This window comes from Salarias fasciatus, chromosome 14, assembly GCF_902148845.1.
Source record: "Salarias fasciatus chromosome 14, fSalaFa1.1, whole genome shotgun sequence".
In the NCBI taxonomy this organism is placed as follows: domain Eukaryota; kingdom Metazoa; phylum Chordata; class Actinopteri; order Blenniiformes; family Blenniidae; genus Salarias; species Salarias fasciatus.
The window spans coordinates 30,155,181-30,176,878 of NC_043758.1; the positions used below are offsets into that span (position 1 = coordinate 30,155,181).

General features: G+C 44.0%; 1 protein-coding gene and 1 long non-coding RNA gene across 2 annotated transcripts in view; one reads left to right on the plus strand and one right to left on the minus strand.

Moving 5' to 3' along the window:
- Positions 1-8,993: 8,993 nt before the first annotated feature.
- On the minus strand, positions 8,994-11,944 carry LOC115400041 (galactose-3-O-sulfotransferase 2-like). The gene is made up of 3 exons (XM_030107693.1): positions 11,937-11,944; positions 11,223-11,706; positions 8,994-9,815 (listed from the first exon to the last, which is right to left on the minus strand). Exons 1-3 carry the CDS (start codon positions 11,942-11,944, stop codon positions 8,994-8,996), a joined length of 1,314 nt encoding a protein of 437 aa, XP_029963553.1.
- A 3,197-nt stretch (positions 11,945-15,141) lies between these two features.
- LOC115401163 (uncharacterized) overlaps positions 15,142-21,698 on the plus strand; it is a 14,935-nt gene continuing 8,378 nt past the window's right edge. The window contains exon 1 of the long non-coding RNA XR_003932870.1: positions 15,142-15,240. This is a non-coding gene — a long non-coding RNA (uncharacterized LOC115401163). The remainder of the gene's footprint in view (positions 15,241-21,698) is intronic.

The window sequence follows — 21,698 nt, forward strand, 5'->3', positions numbered from 1 at the left end:
TCATAAGGTTCGAGTTGCTTGAGGCATACGTGGATTAAGTCCTACAGTGAGACTTCCAATTTTAGAATGCTACCTTTAAACGTCCTGGGCTTGACCTCAAGTCATTGTCTGTCTTGTTGTGTTTACCAGCCAGTGAGTGAGACATGTGAGCAGGGCATGATCCGCCCACCAGCCAATAATCATCATCCCCCCCCTCCCCTCCCCTCTCCCTCCCTCCTCCCTGCTCTCCCCAGGCAGCTGAAGTGCAGCCAAACACTGACACTCCCACTTAATTCAACCTAAATGGGCTCTATGCACGTGACGTATTTCCGGTAAAGTGCTCAGGAGGGTGGGGGTTTCCGGCCATAGCTCATTGACCACAACACATGTTCTGTTTTCCTTCCACCTCACAGCTTTTAATGTGTTTTGAGCAAGAAAATAATTGTCTATTTCAACCTAATTTTTACTCCTGTATAATTTTGTTCGTTTTTTGTTCATGTGCTGATATTACGGCAGCCAAACAAATGACATTCCACTTTAAGAAGAGGCAGGACAGCGCCTTTAACCACAACTGCTGTGTCCCACAGTGCACAGCATCGACTAGCTGTAACTCTGTTTTAAGCTTTCACTCCTTTCCTGACAATAGTGAACTTCGGAAGAAGTGGATTATTAATATTAGAAGAGACGACTTTACAGCGAGTGATGCTTCACAGGTTTGTAGCAGACATTTTACAGCTGCGGACATGATCGAACCTTCAGCCACCGGCAGACGCAGACTTCTGAAAAAAGGAGCTGTACCTGTTCTCTTCCAGTGGAACAGCTTCTCTTTGACTTCTTCACGCTCTGGTGTTTGGGAAATGGGTAGAGTGACCTGACTCCCCAGTAGAATTTTATTTGTTAATTTACAACATATTTTTTTATACAAAATAATTATTATTCTTTTTTTTCTTTCTTTTTACAGTCTCTTAATCTAATTGATGAGTTTGTTATGTTCACGCATTACTTATCATGGATTACAGTCAAGTTGGCACCAATCCAAGTCGGCCCTGCCCAACTCGGCACCGCCGGGGGTGGGGGGTGGGGCGGCTCTCAAGTGGCCGAGTTGGTCGGTGCTGACTTGACTGTAAGATGCTTACCAACTGCAGTTTTTTTCGTGCGCCGCTTCTCCTCACGTAGCAGGTGGGGGACTGGAGGACAAACTGTGTGATTATGGTGAGTGACAGGTTAGAGGTGGATGATGTACCTGGAGCTTCATGTTTGACGTTCTGTTTAAACTGAGTAGTTAGCTACAATCGGCTGTCTGGTCATGTGACCAGATCATGTGACTAGGCGGCGACCAGGTTTCCACTGATTGGGTAAAAATAAATTAATTGTACTGGCTGACTAAACTTCAGGGGTGGAGAACATTACAATAAAATTATAATGCAGGCAACTGGTTTGATCAGGCGGTGTTCCGTGAACGCCGCCTGGTCACATCATCTGGTCACATGACCAGACAGCCGCTCGTAGCTAAGCTACTCGGTTCAAACAGAACGTCAAACATGAAGCACCAGGTACATTATCCACCTCTAACCTGTCAGTCACTATAATCACACAGTTTGTCCTCCAGTCCCCCGCCTGCTACGTGAGGAGAAGCGGCGCACAAAAAAATCTGTGCAAATTGTCGCGCTGCAGCCGGCATCGTGATTAAAAAAAAAAATAAAAGAGGCTTTTGGCCAAGTTGGTAAGCATCTTACAGTCAAGTCAGCACTGACCAACTTGGCCCCATGAGAGCCCCCCCCCCCCCCCCCCCCCCCCCGCGAGGCTGACTTGGCTAGGTGCCGACTTAACTCGGTGCCGACTTGACTGTATCCCACTTATCATTGACTCCACTGCAAAAAGATCTGGCCCAGAAGTTTGGAGTCTGCCAGTCGACCGAATCATCAACACCTGGGCTAACTTCCTCTCCAATGTTCTTGGAGCTGTGGGCATTTGGCTGGATGAGAAGACGACCAAGGACAACCTGCCAGAGGCTTTCCAAGACTACTCTGACACCCACGTTATCCTCGACTGTACTGAGATGCACTGCCAAACACCTGACTCTCTACTGTTGAAGAGTGAAATGCACTCATACTACAACTCCCACAGTACATTCAAAGGACTCATTGGAATCGCCTCTCATGGCCCAGTGACATTTGTGTCCCCTCTACATGAAGGCAGTGTGAGTGACAGGGAACTCCTCAAGCAGTCAGGTCTTCTGTCTCTTCTGAAGCCATCAATGGCCATCATGGTAGACAAGGGTTTTCTTGTAGAAGATCTTATCTCTTGCAAGGTCTACAGTACTGCTTTTCTTAAAAAAAAAAAAAAGCACACTCACAGCTGTCTAGCGAAGAAGTCAGGAAGACGCAATCCATTGCCAGGATTCGAGTGCATGTAGAGCATGTCATCTGCAGGCTGAAGGAACACAGACTCTTTAAAGAAGAAATCCCGCTTTCGATTACTGGCAGCATCAATCAGCTGTTTGCTGTTACTTGTCTCCTGCTTAACTATGAAAGTGGGCCTCTTGTGAAAGCGTGGGTCAGAAAGTACTAAGCTGCTGTAAATAAACCCTGGTTCCATAAGAAGGCTGCAAACAAAGTGAATGTCAAAAATGAGAGAAACAGAGACAGTTTCCAGTTGCCAATAAAATCTTTGTTGAAAACAGAATGAAAAACGGTATCTTGTTAATAAGAAGTGCAAACATTTAATACATTGTATTTGAGTGTGACTGAAGGTTAACAAGACTGATTTTTTTTCTTAATATTTACAGATGTGTTTTGAGTAAACTAAGGCTAAAGCAGAACAACTACATAAAAATATTTACAAGAATTAGCACAGCATTAAATATAATGAAATTTCTTATTAGGTTGCCATTTAAAACATACAATTTGAATTGTTATTCAATGTAGGAACTTTGAACACTTTTTGTTGTATAATTGAGAAGCACATTTTGTTTCTGGTAACAGTTTCCAATCAATTTCAGTGAAATGATCAAAAGTAGACAGACACACAAATCTTACCATCATCTTACTACCTAAAGTAAACCTTGTAGATGTCCCACAATTATTGTAGTTTAAAGACAGATATTTTGGCATATATACAAAATAAAAAAAACATGTCACAGCTCTGTTTAAGCCTATCCAACACAACATTGTCCCTGTAGATCTGCTCAATAAACACATCTTCAATGGCACATACAACAAAGTCACACCACTGCATGCCAGTGACTAAAAGCTGCCCTTGCACTTGCCAGTCATATGCATGACCTTAAAGCGACACTAAGGAACTTTTCAACTTTAATAAAACATTTTAATATCTTTTGTGATGATACATCGACTTACAACGAGTTGAATGACCCCTCTGTCACGGGCTGAGGGCGTCAGTATTGCTTTCACTTGGACTAAGAAACTGTGAGGAGGGTGGTAGGAACCCTGCACACGGCATGCGTCACATTATGATATAACATCGTTTAGCCACCATTAGATCTATTACCTCGTCGCTATCCGTCCTTCACACAGCCACTGGAAACAAATGCAGGCGAGTTCAGTCCTACAGCGCACCAACCGGAGCAGCATTTTATGACGCCACGCACTAGTCCTCATGGGAACTGTAGTATTTGTTCAGGCAAAACACTACCGCTTTTGTCCACTGGCGCCGCCAAAATCAACGGAAACTGAAAGTTCCTTAGTGTTGCTTTAAGGGTGTGCTTCCCATGCTTCTTGATAAGGTACTTGCAATCAATGTAGCTATGCACGTTGGGACATTTCGTTTCCACAAGTCCAAACGCTGGTCTCTCTAATGGGTCATATACGTACAAGTCCATCTGGCGATGCTCCGAGCCAGGATGTATTATCAGTCCACATTTTGTCACATTCAAGTTCTTCATTGTTGCATAATCCTTGATAGTCCTGTCTCTATGTCCAGTCCTCTTTTCATGTCTGCAGTTTGTCGAACTCCTTTGACGATCCTCTCTGCAAGGTTCTCTGCTGTTTTCCTGTTCCTCACATGACATACCTCTCGAAAGTGAGAAGCTGTTTGTAACCCAGGTGGGAAAATGGGTTTTTGCCTGAGAATATCCCTTATTAATTTCCCTAAATAATTATTCAAAATCCTCCTCGTTCTCCGCGCGTCATTACGTCACGCGGTCACGTGACGCCGTGCGTCCAATCACGATCTATAAACACCGGTGGCCAGCTGGCACCCGGAAGGAATGAGAGGGGCGCACGACGGACAGGGACGCTGCCGGTAGGTTGGAGCATTGCTGACACAAACTGAATCTAAACCATCTCCGAACTAAACATCATGAATGTTGGGGTGTAGGAGCAGTTTACCGGAGCCGCGGTGCTGTGTGGAAGCCAGCTGTGCGCGATCAATCTGAGGAGTTGGTGAGTCGCGTTAGCGTTAGCTTAGCCTCCATTCATTCCTTTTCATGGTTGTGTTCCGAATATGTCTATGTCAATCAAGATGTGAAACACTGTTATTTATTTATCGGACAATTGATTACTAGTCTGGTAATCATGAAATGAAATTATGCACTTTAACACCAGTTATGATGCTGGTGTTGTTCCTGCAGCCCAGCCAATCGCTGGAGCTGTTGGTGTTTGTCTGTGATACTATGCACTGAAGATCTTAGTCTGTATTTATTCAAATCCAGTTTTAATAAGACAATGTGTTGTACAACATGGAATTATATTTTTGTATTTATGACTAGTCTTGATTCAATGTGCACAATATTGATTGGACCTGTTTTGACGCAGGCCAGGTCGATGGCGAGCCGCTAGGCCCGAGCTGAAAGCTGCACCTGAGAAGCAAGTCTAAGTGGAACCCAATCTGCTCAGGTTGGGTTGGTAGGACGGCTTCTACCCTGCAGCTTGATCTCCTTGTCCTTTCTGCAACCTATCTCTGGGCCACCTTTCTATCATTTCATTTCCCCTCCTAAACCCTTGGACTTTCCTCTGGACGTTTCAAGGTGGACTCAAGAACTGTGTTGCTCCGTCTCTGACGGGAACCTCATTGATCCCCGGCTGGGTGATCAACAATCAAGAAAACAGCGTTGGTGTCCGCTGTCGACACTGATTTGTTTGTACGAAGATCACTTCATTGGTTAAGGCTTCATTGTTTTTTTTGTTTTTTCACTTATGTTTGTTGTTGTCTGTGGTGTTGCATTTATATAAAAAAGGTACCGCTTCACTCAGACGTGTTCAGTCTCCTACTTCTCCACTCCATGAGCTGATCTAGTCTTCTGATTGGTCACTGCCCAGAATCTTCACGATCATTAAAATGTAACTTCCAGGCTACATGTTATTCTCTGCTTCCTCAAAAAATGCCACTCAGGAGTTAAACTCTGACTCGTTGTTCTTCAAATCGATGGGACTGGGACCAAGTTACGCTCAAAGATGTTAGATGCAGCTGCTCCTGGTTTGTTGGCACATGAGTACAGTCTGTCGGTTTTAACTGGTAGTCTTCTAGAGGCAGTTTAGGAAAAGGTGGGGCATCTTTGTGTGAAATATGCCCTGTAGGTGATGGTGGAGGACGGTGGTATGACAGAATGCTTCCATACTGTACTTTACCAAATGCAGAGTCTACAAGTGGTTTGTCCGCAGAGATGTTCACGTGGCATATGGGAGGAAGGCTTTCTGGGTCAAATCCAGTGTAGTAAGCTTGTGGGTTGAGAGTGGTTTGCACAGGTAGCTCACCACGGTAGGCCTTGTATAGAGTGGGCCTAACAGGATAAAAATAAGACGTTAATATAACACAATTATTGATGATAGAAATATAAAGTCATGCTTATAAATTTTGTGTAAAAAGGTAGGTAAAAATAATGGCATAACCTAATTGTTTCAAATAATCTCCCACAGTAGCATGTTTTTTATTTGAACAACAGCTTCTGCCTATGGGTAGCGCCAAGGGACATACAAGCAAGTGTGACTTTATACAAGCAGCCCCAAGGGACATACCAGCTAGTATGATTTTTCACATATGCATACATTACAGCCACGTAGATTGTCAGTATGTATTTCGGTCATACAGAAGATGAATTAATATTTTTCTCCCCTTTTATATTTGGCTGGATACGATTGCGATGTTTCCAGATTGTTTCTGTTCAGCAGTGTGAGTGCACTCATATTTAAAGTTACCGTCAGTGTGGACAGGGCAATAACAGTATAACTGGCTATTATCTGTGTGTCTGGGTAAAAGAAACAATAGTACATGCATCGTTTAAATCATGTGGGGGGCATGGCCAGGTGACTCTCATTGAAATGTATTAGTTCAAAAAGAGTGGCGTGGGGCATGAGAAAACTGCAAAGCGTGATGCTGGACACGATTCAATAGATTAATTTGCGTGACTCATGGCACGAATTGCCGTGAGACTGTTTTGGTGTGGGGCAGTGAGAGAGAGGTTTTTGCTAGGCTGCCTGCATAATTATGAATTAAAAATTTAACTGCAGTAAGTTGGATTTAGGTGTTTGGTTGCTTATGTTTCATGTTAGTATTGGATAATCTTTTTTGCAGTTACAATGGTCCAGTGTGTCAGGATTCTGTTCAGGGAGGCAGCCGGCAGTCTTAGGCCGTTTCTCAATTCTTAGTACACGAGTGCGTACCCGTGTACTTGCGAGAACATACTTGTTAGTCGGACTTCGAGTACAGACTTGTGATGAGGCGAGAACGCATCAAAGTTAATGCGCACTTGGAACCAGCGTACTTGATGACATTATTGTGTGTTTATAACGCCAATATCTGCAAGATTTAATCTCATCCATACATTAAAATATTGATAAAAGCAACACAAGATGAGTGTTTATAGCACAGCGATCTGGAAGTATTAGTGAAGAGTCCTACTTTGAATTGGAACAGTACTTGGTCTTTGACAGATGACGTTTCACGAGTCCGTGAGTACACAAGTACAGAGAAGTGTGCATATTGAGAAATGGCCTCAGTCTCCTTTGGTCCACCTGATTGCTGATTGCATTCACCTGGGGACAGCCACTCTGCCTGCCTATATTTGCCCCTCATGCACACTGGATGCGGTCCAGCTCCGGAGCGGCTCCGGTCCGGCTCCGGTCCGATATACCACAGCACTGTGATTCACACCGCCTGCGGTGTCTCCGCAGTCCGCTGAAGAAGGTTGTCAGATCTGTCGTTATCCCCCTTAAACAATTTGAAACCTGTTTTACTCAATAGAAAGCAGCCCAAACCGCCATCTCAGTTGAAAATGCATGTTAAAACTGTATTTTTATAATAACAAACACGTCATGAACACATAATCATTTCATCGACCCGTCCGACGTGTTCAAAAAAGAAGCTTGATTTGTCAGAAACCCGCTCAATCTGGCAACACGGAGCTGCTCCGGTCACAGAGCTGTTTTGAGCCATTTTGGTGTCATTTGACTTTATAGCAGTGACGAAGTACAAAACCGTTCATTCTTCTAAAGCGTATAATGACTACATGACGTTGTTTGTTCTGTATTCTACCAGAAGAAGTAAAAAAATAGAATATTAAGGCAAAAACACGGCACAGATTTTATTTTGAAGTCACTTATTTTGGAACACGTATCGCGTTTCCTTCCGGGCAACCGACTTGCTTCTGTCTGAATCGATGCGGTAGGGCTGCGGCATGCGGAAAAATAGGATCTTTGCCGAAAGAGACCGGAGTTCCGCAGAGGCTCCGGAGCCGGACCGCATCCAGTGTGCATCGGGGGTAAAGGTTGTATAGAGGATTTTCCATGTAGAGAGAAATCCATTGACAATTAGTCCTTTTTTAAATGCTGTGCATGCGAGACCCACATCCCTAAGACCTACGTCCTGCACCCTCCACCTTCTGTCCATACTCAGATGGGCTCGAGGGCATAAACCTCATCACCCTCTAACTGCTGTCGCTCGTTTCAGAGCTGAACTGCATGCTTGAGTTTCCCCCTTCTCCTACGTGCTCAGGAGACTGCCCCGTCGGAGAGCTACACAGGTTTTGTGGAGAGGCGCCCGGCATAAAGCGGACATGCAGTACAACTGGGTTACATAATGTGTCAAACCCAGTGAAGATAAGCAGCAAGAGGAGTCTTCCAGTCTTTACTTATTACAAAGTAAATCTGGCGTCTTGGCAGAAAAATAGCAAAATCCGCTTTTTAGTATTTTTCAGTTCATTGCCCTGCAGTCAGCTATTTAAATGCGGGGCAGAGGCACTGTGTGGTTTCTGGTTTTGCAGGTGGTGGCACAGACTGTTTTTTTCTCTGTGGCCTTTCTGGTTGATTCATGGCTTTTTACATTTTCCAGTGTAATCACCAAGAGGTGATGTCTCATGAGGTGATATCTGCAGCCCATTGAAGTTTCTCAGGAAGGAGCCAGACGTTTTTTGTGTCTCCCAGGACATCGAGAATGAGAGAAGGTGCCAGGAGACAGGGCACTACACCAGCAAATGTGAGAGGTCAACAACTCAGCAGCAGGACATTCAAATTCTGTGCCTACACTCTTCCCTGTCTCCTTTGAAAGGGATGAGTGTTGTCAAAAAGATCCAAGATGCACACAGATTATTCCAAATGGAGACCTTTAATGAAAAATAAATCCAAACACAAAAGTTTTTTGACACAAGGACCAAAAGTAATGTCCAACCTGAACTCCAATAATGGTGAAAAGAGACACAGATCGAGCACATCTCAATCAGGACAAATGAACTGACAGTCCTATGGAGGGAGGCTCAGCTAATGAAAGATCATCAGGGGAGAAGAGGAGAGAGCGAGAAACAAGACATGGCCTGAAACCAAAACAAGTCAATCATGACATCAGGTAAAACGAGGGAATACCAAACACATAAACAGGGACAAACAGAAAACCAGCAACAGAATTATGAAATTGTACAACTGCATGTCTGGATGGTGAAAGATATTCTGTCTCATAGTCTGTCTTTGACTTGTTGTTTGAGGATTAAAGTAAAGCAGGGTTTTGTGACAATCTGAGGTCTCACACTTTAATATGATATCCATGAGACTTGACGAAGTCAGTCTTCAGTTCCATCTCCTCCTTTTGTTCACTACTTTCAAAGCTGTTTCTGGGAACTGTTTTTCATACAAAAGCTTTGTGAACTGCAATTCTGGCATTATCAGTCTCTGACACTTTGTTTTGGTCTGTATGTCTAGGTTTCGGTTGAGGTTATAGCCCTGAATGACCGCCGTTCCCGACTGGAAAGGCATCACTGCCTCGTCTCTTATCAGTCTTGGGTTGACAGCCTCTCCACCTTCCAAACAGATGCTTGTTAACTTGGCTTGTAGCTCCTTCAGCTGAGACACTTCCCGCTTCATCTCCTCTTCCCCAACCAGACTCCTCACTTTGTGCCAGAAGGTGGCATTAAAGTGTTCATAAATCCTCCAGTCTAAAATATTCCACCTCTTGATTTTCTCAGCAGTTATCTGTGACATAGACTTACGACTTTGGTCATGGCGACTGTTGAGCTTGAAGGAAACAACATCCTCTAGGGACCAGCAGAGAGTGTGCTTCAGCAAGATCATGGACTCATCAAAGTATTCAGTGATAAGAATAAGGTGGAAATCCTGTTCTATGCCAGTGATCACTTCATTAACTATCGTCTCCAGGTCTGGGGTGTCAGCTGTGGCAGTGTTGTCAAAGCCAAAGTCAAACGCGAGGTTGTTGTGAGCATAGTTGTCCAACAACGATAGGATATTCTGCCCATTGTCTAGAAAGTCCTCCAGGGATTTGGTCCTCCTGAAGACTCCAAGGTACTTATAGTAGATATACAAGGACTCCATCATAGCCACAGGATTTCTCACAATAGAAAAGTAGAACGAATCTTGGGGCATCAGTTTTTTTACCTGGAACAGAAATCAAGAAGCAAAGATGAATGAAAATAAAGTTCCTTTGTGTCGTGAATGTCTCAAACACACAAATACACTTTTCCAAACCTGGATTTTGGGCAGAAAGGTTTGTGTATTTCTCTTCACCTTATTGGGTGGAATAGCTTTGCAAGTTTTGTTATCTGAGTCACTGTATGCTCTTGATGTTGTACATTGTTGGTCATCCATGGATCCACTGTCAACTGTGTGTGTAAACACACTCCTGCAGCTTTCAGTGTGATCTATATCTCTGTGTGTAGAGTCCATACAATTACTATAAATAAGTTTCCTTTGAATGCTAACTGGACTTCACTTTACATGTAGAACATTACACTGCTTGCACAGTTTCAGCACAGTCTGTCATTAATGAGTGCTGTCGCCCAGGTCTCTATGGCACCCTGTGTGCTCAAAAAAGAGAAGTTGAATTGATTTTTTACAGCCCCATCTGATACATTCATGTCATTCTTGTAAGTGATTGACAGGTGTCATGTCCCGCCCCCCGTGCTTTGCTGAGCATTTTGGGCTAACTTCAGTTAGCCCACAGGCCACTGACTCTTGACCAATAGCAGCAATTTAACGCAGCGGTGCTGCTATTTGGGTCAGAGTTGGGAAGGAGGGAGAAAAACTAAAGCTATGGCGGCGTCAGCATGAACGTGGTGGACTGTTTCCTTTGGATAATCCAATTATTTGGACCGACTGAATGCACTTGCCATGCTGTCTATTGAGAAGGACTTCATCCAAAAATTACCAGCCTTCATCGACATGATGATTAACCTGTTTGCATCCCAGAAAGGCGTCGATGTGAGCTTCTTTTCAAATAAGGTAGGCCCATGTTGACCTGTTAAAGGAGTGTGACGCCTTGTTTTGCTGAGTGAAGGCGTGTTTGGCACTGCATGTCACCAAGCAATTGTAATGTTGCAGCAGGCTATCTGTGGGCAGTCGTTGAAGTTGGGTTGGAACACGTCTGCAGTGCGTAAATGTAAGCGTGTGACAGAGAGAGAGAGAGAGAGAGAGAGAGTTGATGTAGAGCACTAAAAAAGTATAGTGTACCTGTAATTGATGTAACTGTGTATCATAGGTGATGTTGCTTTTGCAACTCTGTTAACTATTTAAGCGGTATTATGCAAGCATTTGTTAGCAAATTTCACCACCAGCCGCCACTGAAGACAGGCATAACCAAGCTGGACAATGGCTGCAGAAGAGATGCTTTGTTAGGAACTAGCAATGTAACTCCACTACTTTCAAAAGAGTTAACTACTAACTAATCAGTTACTGATTTTTAGCGAATCGCACAAGTTATGTTTACTTTGACAGATAATTCTTTGTCATACTGTACATGTGGCAATAACGACAATTCAACTGCAGTCATTTTGTGTAGAAGCTCACCTCGGGTTTTCTGAACCTCATGTGGTTGCACAGAATGTCAAAAGTCTTCAGCAATTTGCTTTCGACCCCATTCACATAACGCCTGTCAAAATACCCGGGGTAAAACAGTTGGTTGTGCTTGTTCCGGGGAAAGGCGAAAGTCAGCCCTCTGCTTTCACCATACCGGTACAGGATGTTTTGGATCGTGCTGCTCGCTGTTTTGTGTGTCTTCAAAAAAACTATGTGAGATTTCGGTTGGCAAGTTTTCTTGAGCCTTCCAGCTTCTTCGTTTTGACTTTTGTAATCTGCGAAGCCGTCTTTTAGCTGGAATCCATGAGCAGGAGGAGGATGCTCTGTTATCTCGTTGTCCTGTTGGAGTACGAAGTTCTGCTGAACCAGTGGAGGAGATCCCTCATTCTGGAGACGAGGCTCTGTGGGGTTTTTGTTTCTCCAGAAGTATTTCGGTGCAGCACTCCAGTCGAGAACGAAACGCTTAAAAGGGGCCCTGTAACGGTAAAAAACATTTAAGCTATAACACAGCAAACAGTATTTTCACAAAAAGTCAAACTTGATTCTTTTTTTTTTTTTTTTACTGAGACCCAATTATTTTTTTAGGTCACCAGAAATGCATCACTGTGACTTTTTGGATGTACAAGTTTAAGTGCATTCAAGCACAACACTATACAAACTGAAAAAGCACAGAAAATTGTGTTGGCCATTGTATTGCCGTGTTACCAATGCATCTTGGCTTTCCATTATAAGGCAAACAGCTCCAGGTCCCCCAACTTTCTGGATCTGTGTGAAGCTGTGTGTTTCCCATATTGTTGAACTGATGGACCAACCCAGTCTCACAGCAATTCGGGCTATGAGCAACGGAGATTAATCTATTAAATCTTGAGCACGCTTTGCACAGTTTTCTCGTGTCCAACGCCACTCTTTTTAAAGTAATACATTTCAATGAGTCACCTGGCCACGCCCCCCCTAACGATTTCTTTTATCAAGACACTCAGAAAATAGCCAGTTTTACTGTTATTGCCCTGTCCACACTGAAGGTAACTTTAAAGATGAGTGCAGCCACACTGCTGACAGTAACATTCTGGAAACGTCACAATTGTATCCATTCAAATATAAAAGGGAAGAAAAAAATTCATCCACTTTCTGTATGATTGAAATACATATTGGCGATCTCCGTGGTTACATTCTCGGTTGAAATGTGTTCAATAGTGAGTAAAGCGACATATCAAAGCAAGTTTGACTGGGGATGCATGGACATGCAGTGCAGGGCGTGGCCGTGACTGGTCACTGGCTGCAGACAGCTCAGTTGCGGATTGGGGGCGGGAGGGGCAGTGTCTGGCTGCTCTGCTGCTCCCCGCGTCGCGGGCGGCTGCTCGTAAAGGTGCTTCCGCCGGCTGGACTGTGCAGTCGTGCATCGTGCTCCCCGGTTGGGAGACTGGACTGAATTGTGTGATTACGGTGACTGACTGGTTAGAGGTGGATAATGTGCCTGAAGCTTCATGTTTGCTGTTCTGTTTGAACCGAATAGCTTTACTACAAGCAAACAGAGGCGGTTTGCTCATGTGACCAGGTCGTAAAAAAATATGGGAACCATAGTCAAAACAACACGGGCGGTCCGATATGCACAATAACCCGCCGCGTGCGTCTTATATACACATCTGTTCGGCACAGGGCCGGCCCGGGCTTCGGAGGCGCCCTAGGCGAGCCCGAGACGAGCGCCCCTTGGGAGCGTGTTTTTCGAGCGGTCCCGAGAGTTGTTGAGCGGGGTGGGGGGGGATGCCGAACGATACCGGTCAGTGCTGAGCAGCGCCGAGGAGCGCGGTGCGTCGGACCGCTGCACAGCGGGGCACACGGAACACAGAGCGTCGTGGCGCCCCTTGTACGACCGCAGCGCCCCCCCCCAGGGACGTGGCGCCCTAGGCGGCCGCCTAGTTCGCCTATGCCTAGAGCCGGCCCTGGTTCGGCAGGTGTATGTACCAGATCATCCGGGCTTCCACATCTGCCTGGGACCCTGCGCCAATATCATCTTATAGAATGTCAATTAGGGCTGGGCAGCTAAAAAATTTCCTATCAGGGTTTTTTTTAAAATCATATCGGTTTCACGGTATTTGACGATATTTTTTTTTTCATGCAAGAGTGTTGTTGTTATGCACATTTTCTTCTAATAAGAAAATAATTACTGCAGTTGATTGGCTTTAAATAGCCCATTTTACTGTCATAAGGACTGTATCATGTTTTTTTTTTCATGTCCAGATTTCGTGATTGTGATCGTTATCTCGACCCACAGGTTGTTTTTTTTCTCATATGCAGTCCCCTTAGCAAACGCATCTTGAGTGGACATCTCACTGCTACTTGCAGATTGAGCTGTGGATGTGGAGGGTGTGGATCTTAGTTTATGACACTCCTGGTACTCTAAAACGTGTTTTCGGCTAAGGCGGTGAAGCTAATTGCTGATGTTACCACCGCTGGCTACCACTTTTGCTTGGCAGCATTTGCAAAAGATAGTTGTTTGGTCCATGTCCGACCTTTTAAAGCCGAAGAACTTCCAAACCACAGACAGATAAGTGTTGTTGGTGTGCAGCAGTGAAATGGATCCCCGCTGAAACACTTTACTGCCGCGCACGTTGTTTGGGCTATTCGCCGATATTGCGGTATATGAAAAATTCATATCATAACGAAAATAAAGACCGGTTTTCGGTACGAACCGGTATACCGCACAGGCCTAATGTCAATGGACAAAAACTGATTTATTCTGCTAGCCGGATTGTCGGTATCGTGAGAACACAAGACACAGGCTTGTTTGACATGTACGTTTCAGGATGAAATGTGATTGAATTGAATTTATCCTAAATATAGTGGCCAAATTCTTCATTGAGAACTTTGAACTTACTGGAACCCTTTGTTATCATTTTCAGTCTTTTCTTACAATCTACAGAGTTGAGTCTTACATGTCTCCTTGAAATGTACACCTGACGCAACACTGGGCTCTGAGTAGAAAAAATTTAAAATGTGTCATAGGACTAAGCATGATATATCATTGTAAAGGACTTGATCAGGGGAGTACGGTGATGCCAGACTGGAGGTTTGAATTTACTCCTGCTCAGAGATATTGGCCCTCATTTATCAAACGATCTTTCAAATGGGTGTATATCTGAGCGCTGAGCTCATTGTACGACGGGACTCGCGTGGCATGAACGAAACTTCTGTACCTCGCCGATATCAACATTTGAATGATTGGGTGTTGATAAATGCTGCAGCTGAATTTGATCGTCATGAACAAATTACGCCCTGAAATATGCATAGCTTTGAAGCCTCGCCCACTGAGGTCAAACAAGGAAAAGGAGCGATTTTGGTGAAAAAAGAACTTTTTCGGAGCTGGAAATTGATCCTCTCAGGTCTGAGGCGGAGGTAAATCAGGATGAAGTCTTTGGAAGAATAAAAACTGGAATTAGGGGAATAGAAAAACGCTGTCTGGAGGACGATCACTGCGGCGATGAACAGCGTTGCCTGGACAAACGGACACCGGCTGAGATCTGAACAGATCATAGGTCCATTAATTTAACCTTGATATTACAAATATGAGGCTGACTCACGTTATACAGCCCAGATTTTTGTTTCATTTAATTATGTCTCAGAGTCAGACATCAGCAGCACTGCGGCCCGGTCTCCTCCCAACAGCGGTGACGGTCCCACCGAGACACACACCCCCAGCGCCAGACCCGGTGCTGAGCAGGACGCAGGACCAAGCAGACCCGGGACTCAAGCCACGAGGGCGGCTCGTAAAACCCGCTGCCGGTGCTGCTTAAATTAAAGACAGCTTATAGAAATCTTAATAAAATGTTTGACTAAACGTCCTCTGTATTTAATCTCCCTTTAGCTAATATGTTATTTTCTAGGCCGCTGGTATCCCATCTGTTGGATTAGCCTTGAGCTAAATCCGGCATATTTACAGCACTGATGTCTGTTCATTAATATGCATTGTCCCATTCAAATAAAGTAATACATGAAATGAAATTAATGAAATGTTACGTCCTGCACGTCTGCGTCCCATTAGGGGCGCTACTGTTTTTTCTTGCTGTGTTCTCAGGTGGGCGGTGCTGGGAAGGGCTGTTTCCTGCAATGTGGGTCAAGACATCATTGAATAAGATTCAGCTGTGTCTACTGGGGCTCCTCTATTTAAGCGAGGCCCAGCCTTCAATCAGCGCTTGATCGTAATACACCAACAGTTAGTTTCGGGAGCTTGTGATTGTCTGCAGCCGTCGGTGCCTTGCTAACCAAGTTTCCTGTCTGTAGTCTTCATACCCACTCAGCCTGCTGTTCCGACCTGCCTTCCCAGCCACCTGCCTGCCTGCCTGCTATGCTCTGCTCTGCTCTGCTCTGACTCTGGCCGGATTTCCTACCTCAGAGGGAGGATTCCTGCAAGCATTGATTCTAACCTCACTTAAATTAATTTGTTACTGCTGTCATTTTCTATTTGTTAGAGGGAGGAGTACATACTTTTCAAACAGGTAAATTAATGTTGGAGCCTTCACAGAACAGGAATAAGAGAACATGTAGTACTTTTGCAAAGTATTTTACTAGCACAAGTAAACAAAACTTGTGCAATACAACACCAGTAGAAAACAATTAACATTTCAGAAAGCAATCAATAGTAAAGACAAGAGTGCTGTGACAATACACTTGTGTCATGAGACAATCCCTATTGCGAAACAGTAAGTAGCAATTCAAAATAAGCTGAAAATGTGTTACGAGTTACGCATTCAAAGTTCATAAACAATATGTCTTCTGACATGTGCCTTTAGCTATCAGGCACCATTTTTATGGAACCAGCTTCCAAGTGGTGTCAAAGAGGCAGACACAGTCTCCACATTTAAGGTTAGGCTCAAGACGTTTCTCTTCGATGCAGCCTATGATCAGGTCAGCTAGGGATTCTAAACTAAACTAAACTAAACTAAACTAAACTAAATTAAACTAAACTAAACAAACAAACCAAACCAAACCAAACTAAAGTAAACCAAACCAAACTACAGTAAACCAAACTAAACTAAACTAAAACAAACCAAACCAAACTAAAGTAAACCAAACCAAACTACAGTAAACCAAACTAAACTAAACCAAACTAAACCAAACTAAACTAAACTAAACTAAACTAAACTAAACTAAATTAAACTAAACCAAACTAAATTAAACTAAACTAAACTATACTAACTAAATACTAGTTTAAACAGTTAAGTATCCACAAAGCTGCCCCAGGAGCTAGAATGCTGTGGGAAGTACGGTGCACTGAGCCCTATCCTCTAATGTCTGAATGTTATTCCCTTTAGTCCGTTCATTGCTTTTCACCTGTTGTCCCCCCCTTCGAGGGGGAGTCTTCTCCAGTTTCAGTTGCTGACTCCACTATTACGAAGGCCTATGAACAAGCTCCGTCCGGACCGGGAGGACACCCCTGTCGGTCCTGCCCATGGACTGGCTTCGGTTCTACTGCTGGGATCCGTGGTTCTTGTGCTGGACCGTCCAACGGACTGTCCTCAACATTGTCCTGGGCTTTACTTCTTATTGTCTCATGCGAGCTGTTGCCAAAGCTGTCCGTCCCTGGGAGAGGGATCCCTCCATACTGTGGTTCTCCCCAAGATTTCTTCTTTTCCCACTGGGTTTTTGGAGTTTTTTCTTGCCGGATGTGAGGGTCGAAGGCGGTGGTTGCTTCGTTCTGTCTCGTTACTGTAAATATTGACATATTACCATTATGCTTATTCACTGTTTTTACTTTTACCGACCAATGTAACATCTTGAAGCCCTCTGAGGCAACTGTTGTTGTGATACTGGGCTATACAAAAATAAATTAATTGATTGATTGATGTACTGTAAGCTTTATTTACATTCATAAATAGTACAAAATGAGCTGGGGAACTGCAAACTGTGTGGCCTTATTTGTATGAAAAGTATTGATACTTGCATAAATGATCAATACTTTATATTGCAGCAACAAATCATATTACATTACCAAACAATATTTTCTCCTTGCCCTAAAAAAATATCTTAACTTCTGAATGAATCTGCATAAATACAATTGAGGGAAAATTTATACAATGAATCTTCTCAAAGCATACACCAGCAAGTAATAACCACAAGTTATATCAGTGACAGAAGTCTCCTCCAGAACTGCAACCTAAGTAAAAAAAACCCAAAATAATTTGAATTAACTACCAGAGAAATTTGCAATTTACAGAGAAAATTGCTATTTACAAATTGGCAAGTCCTTTAAGATGTCCATGCCTTAACAAGCGGACCATTCCTGTAATTTTCAAGAAAACATGCAACACTGAAAAGCTCATCAATGATTCCACACAAAGACAGCGGGAGAACTTTGTCAAAAAGTTTGTTTTCCTTTACTCTCCTGATGCAGCGTTCCACATGGACCCTCAGGCGAGCAATGGATTGAGTCTGCTGAACATCCTGTGGGCTCATCTGACTTTTCCCTTAGAGGAAGGCTGGCCGGTAAACTTTACAGGGAACAAGGGCTGTCACAATATCAAATTTTCTCTTCACGATTATCATGGGCAAAAAAATATCACGATAACGATATTATCACGACATAAGCAAAAATTTAACTAATAATGGTACAAACATTTAGATTCATCTTTAATTTTATTTTTGTTTGTTTTCTCTCTTTTCCCAGATGAATTACATTCAGAATACCTGTCAAATGAGGTGTTGAAACAATAAGAGAACAGTAACTGTACAACTGCATATAAAAAGTGTAGTTACACTCAACTAATTAGAACGTGGTGAACTGATTAACAGAGGATCCACAGCAGAGGCGTAATTTACGTCGGGTTGGTGGGTTATGAAAACCCATGGGCCCTGTTGGGGTGAAATCCTGTACCACCACCACACTGCCGAGAATTTTTGTTTGTTTAAATCCGAGGCGGAATGAGCGCAGCAGCTGCTTCTCTCCAGCCAGAGGTGCCGCTACTGGCTAGGGCCCCGAACTGAAGGGGGTCCCGAGGAACGGCTGACATCAGTCAATTTCAATGACAAATTTAAGGCGCTACGCTAGACGCTGCAACGACAACGTGTCGAAAATCCCCCGCATGGGGCCCTTTTCCGAGTACTCACCGGTTAGTTGCTCGAAGGGGGCCGGCGGAGAAGACGGCGGATATCAGCGACACAACTTGAAACCCCCCGGACACATTACAATGACACGTCTGGAACCTACCTAATGGGGCCCCACTACTGCCCGGCTTGCATCAACGTGCAGTCAGTGTTGCTAAACACACTTTATTCGGGTTAGGATAGAGCGTCTCGCTGTCGTCGTTGGTCACCGCCGACATGTTTAGTTCACTCGTGACGCTCGCTAACTGGGAGCCACGCTAGCTAGGAGCCGTGCCACTACCGCTGCTCTGCTGTGTTTACATGTGAGGGGAGGGGGAGGTGGGGTGCTGCAGGAGGGAGACGAAGCAGGGCGGAAGAACAGGAGCGGATTTTGAAAATACACTTCATCACGTTTCAAGTGGCACTAGATCCTCTATATGATATTATCATGTGCGCATTTTGAACACGATATTGAAATTTCATTTTTTTAATACCACGATTATTGTCAATACCGGTTTACCGCGACAGCCCTACAGGGTACCAGATTTTCAATTAGGAATCCCTTGTCAACCATAATCGCCATGTCTGGTTCCAGCACACTAATGATACCTGACTGTTTGAAAATCTCTCGATCACTCATGGATCCTGCAAACAGGGAGGAGACAAACATGATGGCACCATGGGGTGCCATGCCAATCATGGCCTACAGTGTGGAGTGAGATTTACAGGTTGAATACACCTCACTCTGTAGCAGGAGATCAGATGGTGTCTGGCAGTAGATCTCAGTGCAGTACAGCACCACTTGTGTGTCAGGGTATGGGACAAACTCTGGTGGAAGTCGAGATCGCACAATGTCAATGTCAAAGGCGCTGGCTTCCAAGTAGATGGTAAAGAAAGTTGGTCCATGTGGCATTGATCCTGTTGACAGTCGTTTTGAGGATGTCAAACCTTTCAGCCAGATCCTGGAGTGGCAGGCCCATAGACAGGTACATCAAAAACAGGAACAGCTCATCAACGGGGGGAGTTTCTTTAAAAGAAGAAAATATATAGTTGAAATGTGGATTACATAAAAAAAAATGCATGCCGTATGTGTCAAAATCTCATGTTGCAACATTAAAACTTGATGCTTACTGCATATTTGGATGAAGTTGACAGACAATTTATTTTTGTCTCAAATTTACAGTTGCAGCTTATAATCAGATGCATCTGAAAATTACCGGTACAGTACATAGAATATTAAGTACATCAACAATACACTGATAATGAAATCAAAGCCTTGTATGAGGTGTTATTTACAAGCAGTTGTCAGCAGAATGCCATTTACTGATTATTTCAGATTATGTGTCCACATTTTAGAATATATAGTCCCTAAATAGTCCACTAGAGGCAAGTACAATCACATAAATAACCTGCATAAACCATTACAGTGATTGAGTGCAAACATTCTCATATTTAGGATCGTGCACCCTCCCGTGATTTAACCGTACAATAACATTCATACCGTGGATGTGTGAAGTCTGTCAAAGGCAGAAGAAGTTGTAGAGGCGTTGATGTTGGTGACCCTAATGATATTGCTCTTGGCAGCAGGCTCCACCAACCTCCAAAAGCACTGAAAGTGCTTATATGTGCCAAATCTGGGAGAGAAAATACAAATATCTGAGAAATAAACACAGTAGGCAGTTCTGTAGCCCACATGATTTCCGACGAATCTGAGAAAGAACTTTTGCAGGCAACATTTTAACCTAAAACAAATGTGCATTGATGACTAGCACAACAACGGCTATTAGTCCTAATAAAAATATATCTGCACAACAATAATGTCTTCAACATAGCCTCTAAATAATGTGAACTAACCTGGTGTAAAGGCGAATTTGTTCATCTGATCCAGCAAAGCGCTCCAGCCCAAACCGAGTCCGCAGCTGCAGTCCCTCTATTTGACAGCGTAACAACTCAAGCTGCCTTTTCAGGGACTCATTCTCCTCTTGCAACTCCCTGGCCATAACTGCAGTTGTTGGCGAAATACTATAGTCGTGGTCAGGAGGAGCCACCACTTCCATCTCTGAATCCGAAGACTCCACTGTCGCAGCTGCGGAGCTCCCCTCCTCCTCCTCCCTGGGCCTGGGTCTCTGCTCCTACACCCCAGGTCTCAGCTCAGGCAATGAGTAGTTGTTCCACTCAAATAGAACTGGAATAGTTTCTTTTTTTTAAACACCTCCTTCCTGCTGGTGTTTTCGCTATGTCAGCTGGTAAGAAATGCTGGCCACATACCCTAGAATCTTTATTTGGAGTGAAGTTGTTTCTCCGGATTTTAGCTAGCCACTGCAATTGTGATGTTTTGTCCCTCGGAAAGCAATGAAAGCTAACAATGCTAACAATAAAGGGACGAGCAGGTGCACTGAGGTACACGACAGTGCATGGATAAACCCCCTATCCTTTGAAAAGATAATCACTTTCTTTGGAAAGTTAAAAGGCTCATCTTCTACCGCTAGCTCACACAACAACCCCAGAGAACGCACCCGGAAGTCCACCGGAAGTAGTCATCCTCGTACAAGTTGACCCGATGTTGTAGAGCGCCATCTTGTGCAACAAGCCAATTGAGTGTGAAGAAGTACATCGCTCTGGATTTATTTCTGTGTTTTGCCAGCGACCGTGTGACTGCTTGATGCTGTAATTCCCGCGAGATCTTGTGTTCTCGCGATACCGACAGTCCCGGTCTCAAAATCAATGGGTTTTCGTCCATTGACATTCTATAAGATGATTTTGGCGCAGGGCCCCAGACAGATGCGGAAGCCCAGATGATCTGGTACAGACACCTGCCGAACAGATGTGCATATGAAAACCACGTGGCAGGTTATTGTTCATATCGGACCACCCGTGTTGTTTTGACTATGGTTCCCATAAGGTCTTTGCGACCTGATCACATGAGCAAACAACCTCTGCTTGCTTGTAGCTAAGCTATTCGGTTCAAACAGAACGGCAAACATGAAGCTTCTGGCACATTATCCATCTCATAATTTCACAATTTGTCCTCCAGTCTCCCAACCGGGGAGCACGACGCACAAACGCATAAAATGCATAAAAGAAACAATAGTATATACGTCGTTTAATTGTGAAGGGAGTGTGGCCAGGTGACTCTGATAGAAATGTATTAGTTTAAAAAGAGAGTCGTGGGACACTATATAACTGTGCAAAGCGTGCTTCTGGACATGATTCAATAGATTAATTTCCGCGACTCATAGCACGAATTTCTGTGAGACTGAGTTGGATGGACAGATTAACAAAATCCCTCTTCTGCTGGTCGGATTTACATCACTCCTCATACCAAAAATGTAACTGCTTTCAAGGCTGAGTCCCTGTGGGAAGCAAGAGGTGGTGAGAAACCTAAATGAA

Excerpts from the sequence above, each read along its gene's own strand:
- LOC115400041 (XM_030107693.1), bottom strand. Across the intron at positions 9,816-11,222 it reads TGAGGTTCAGAAAACCCGAG|GTAAAAAAACTGATGCCCCA; the intron begins GTGAGCTTCTAC and ends TTTCTGTTCCAG.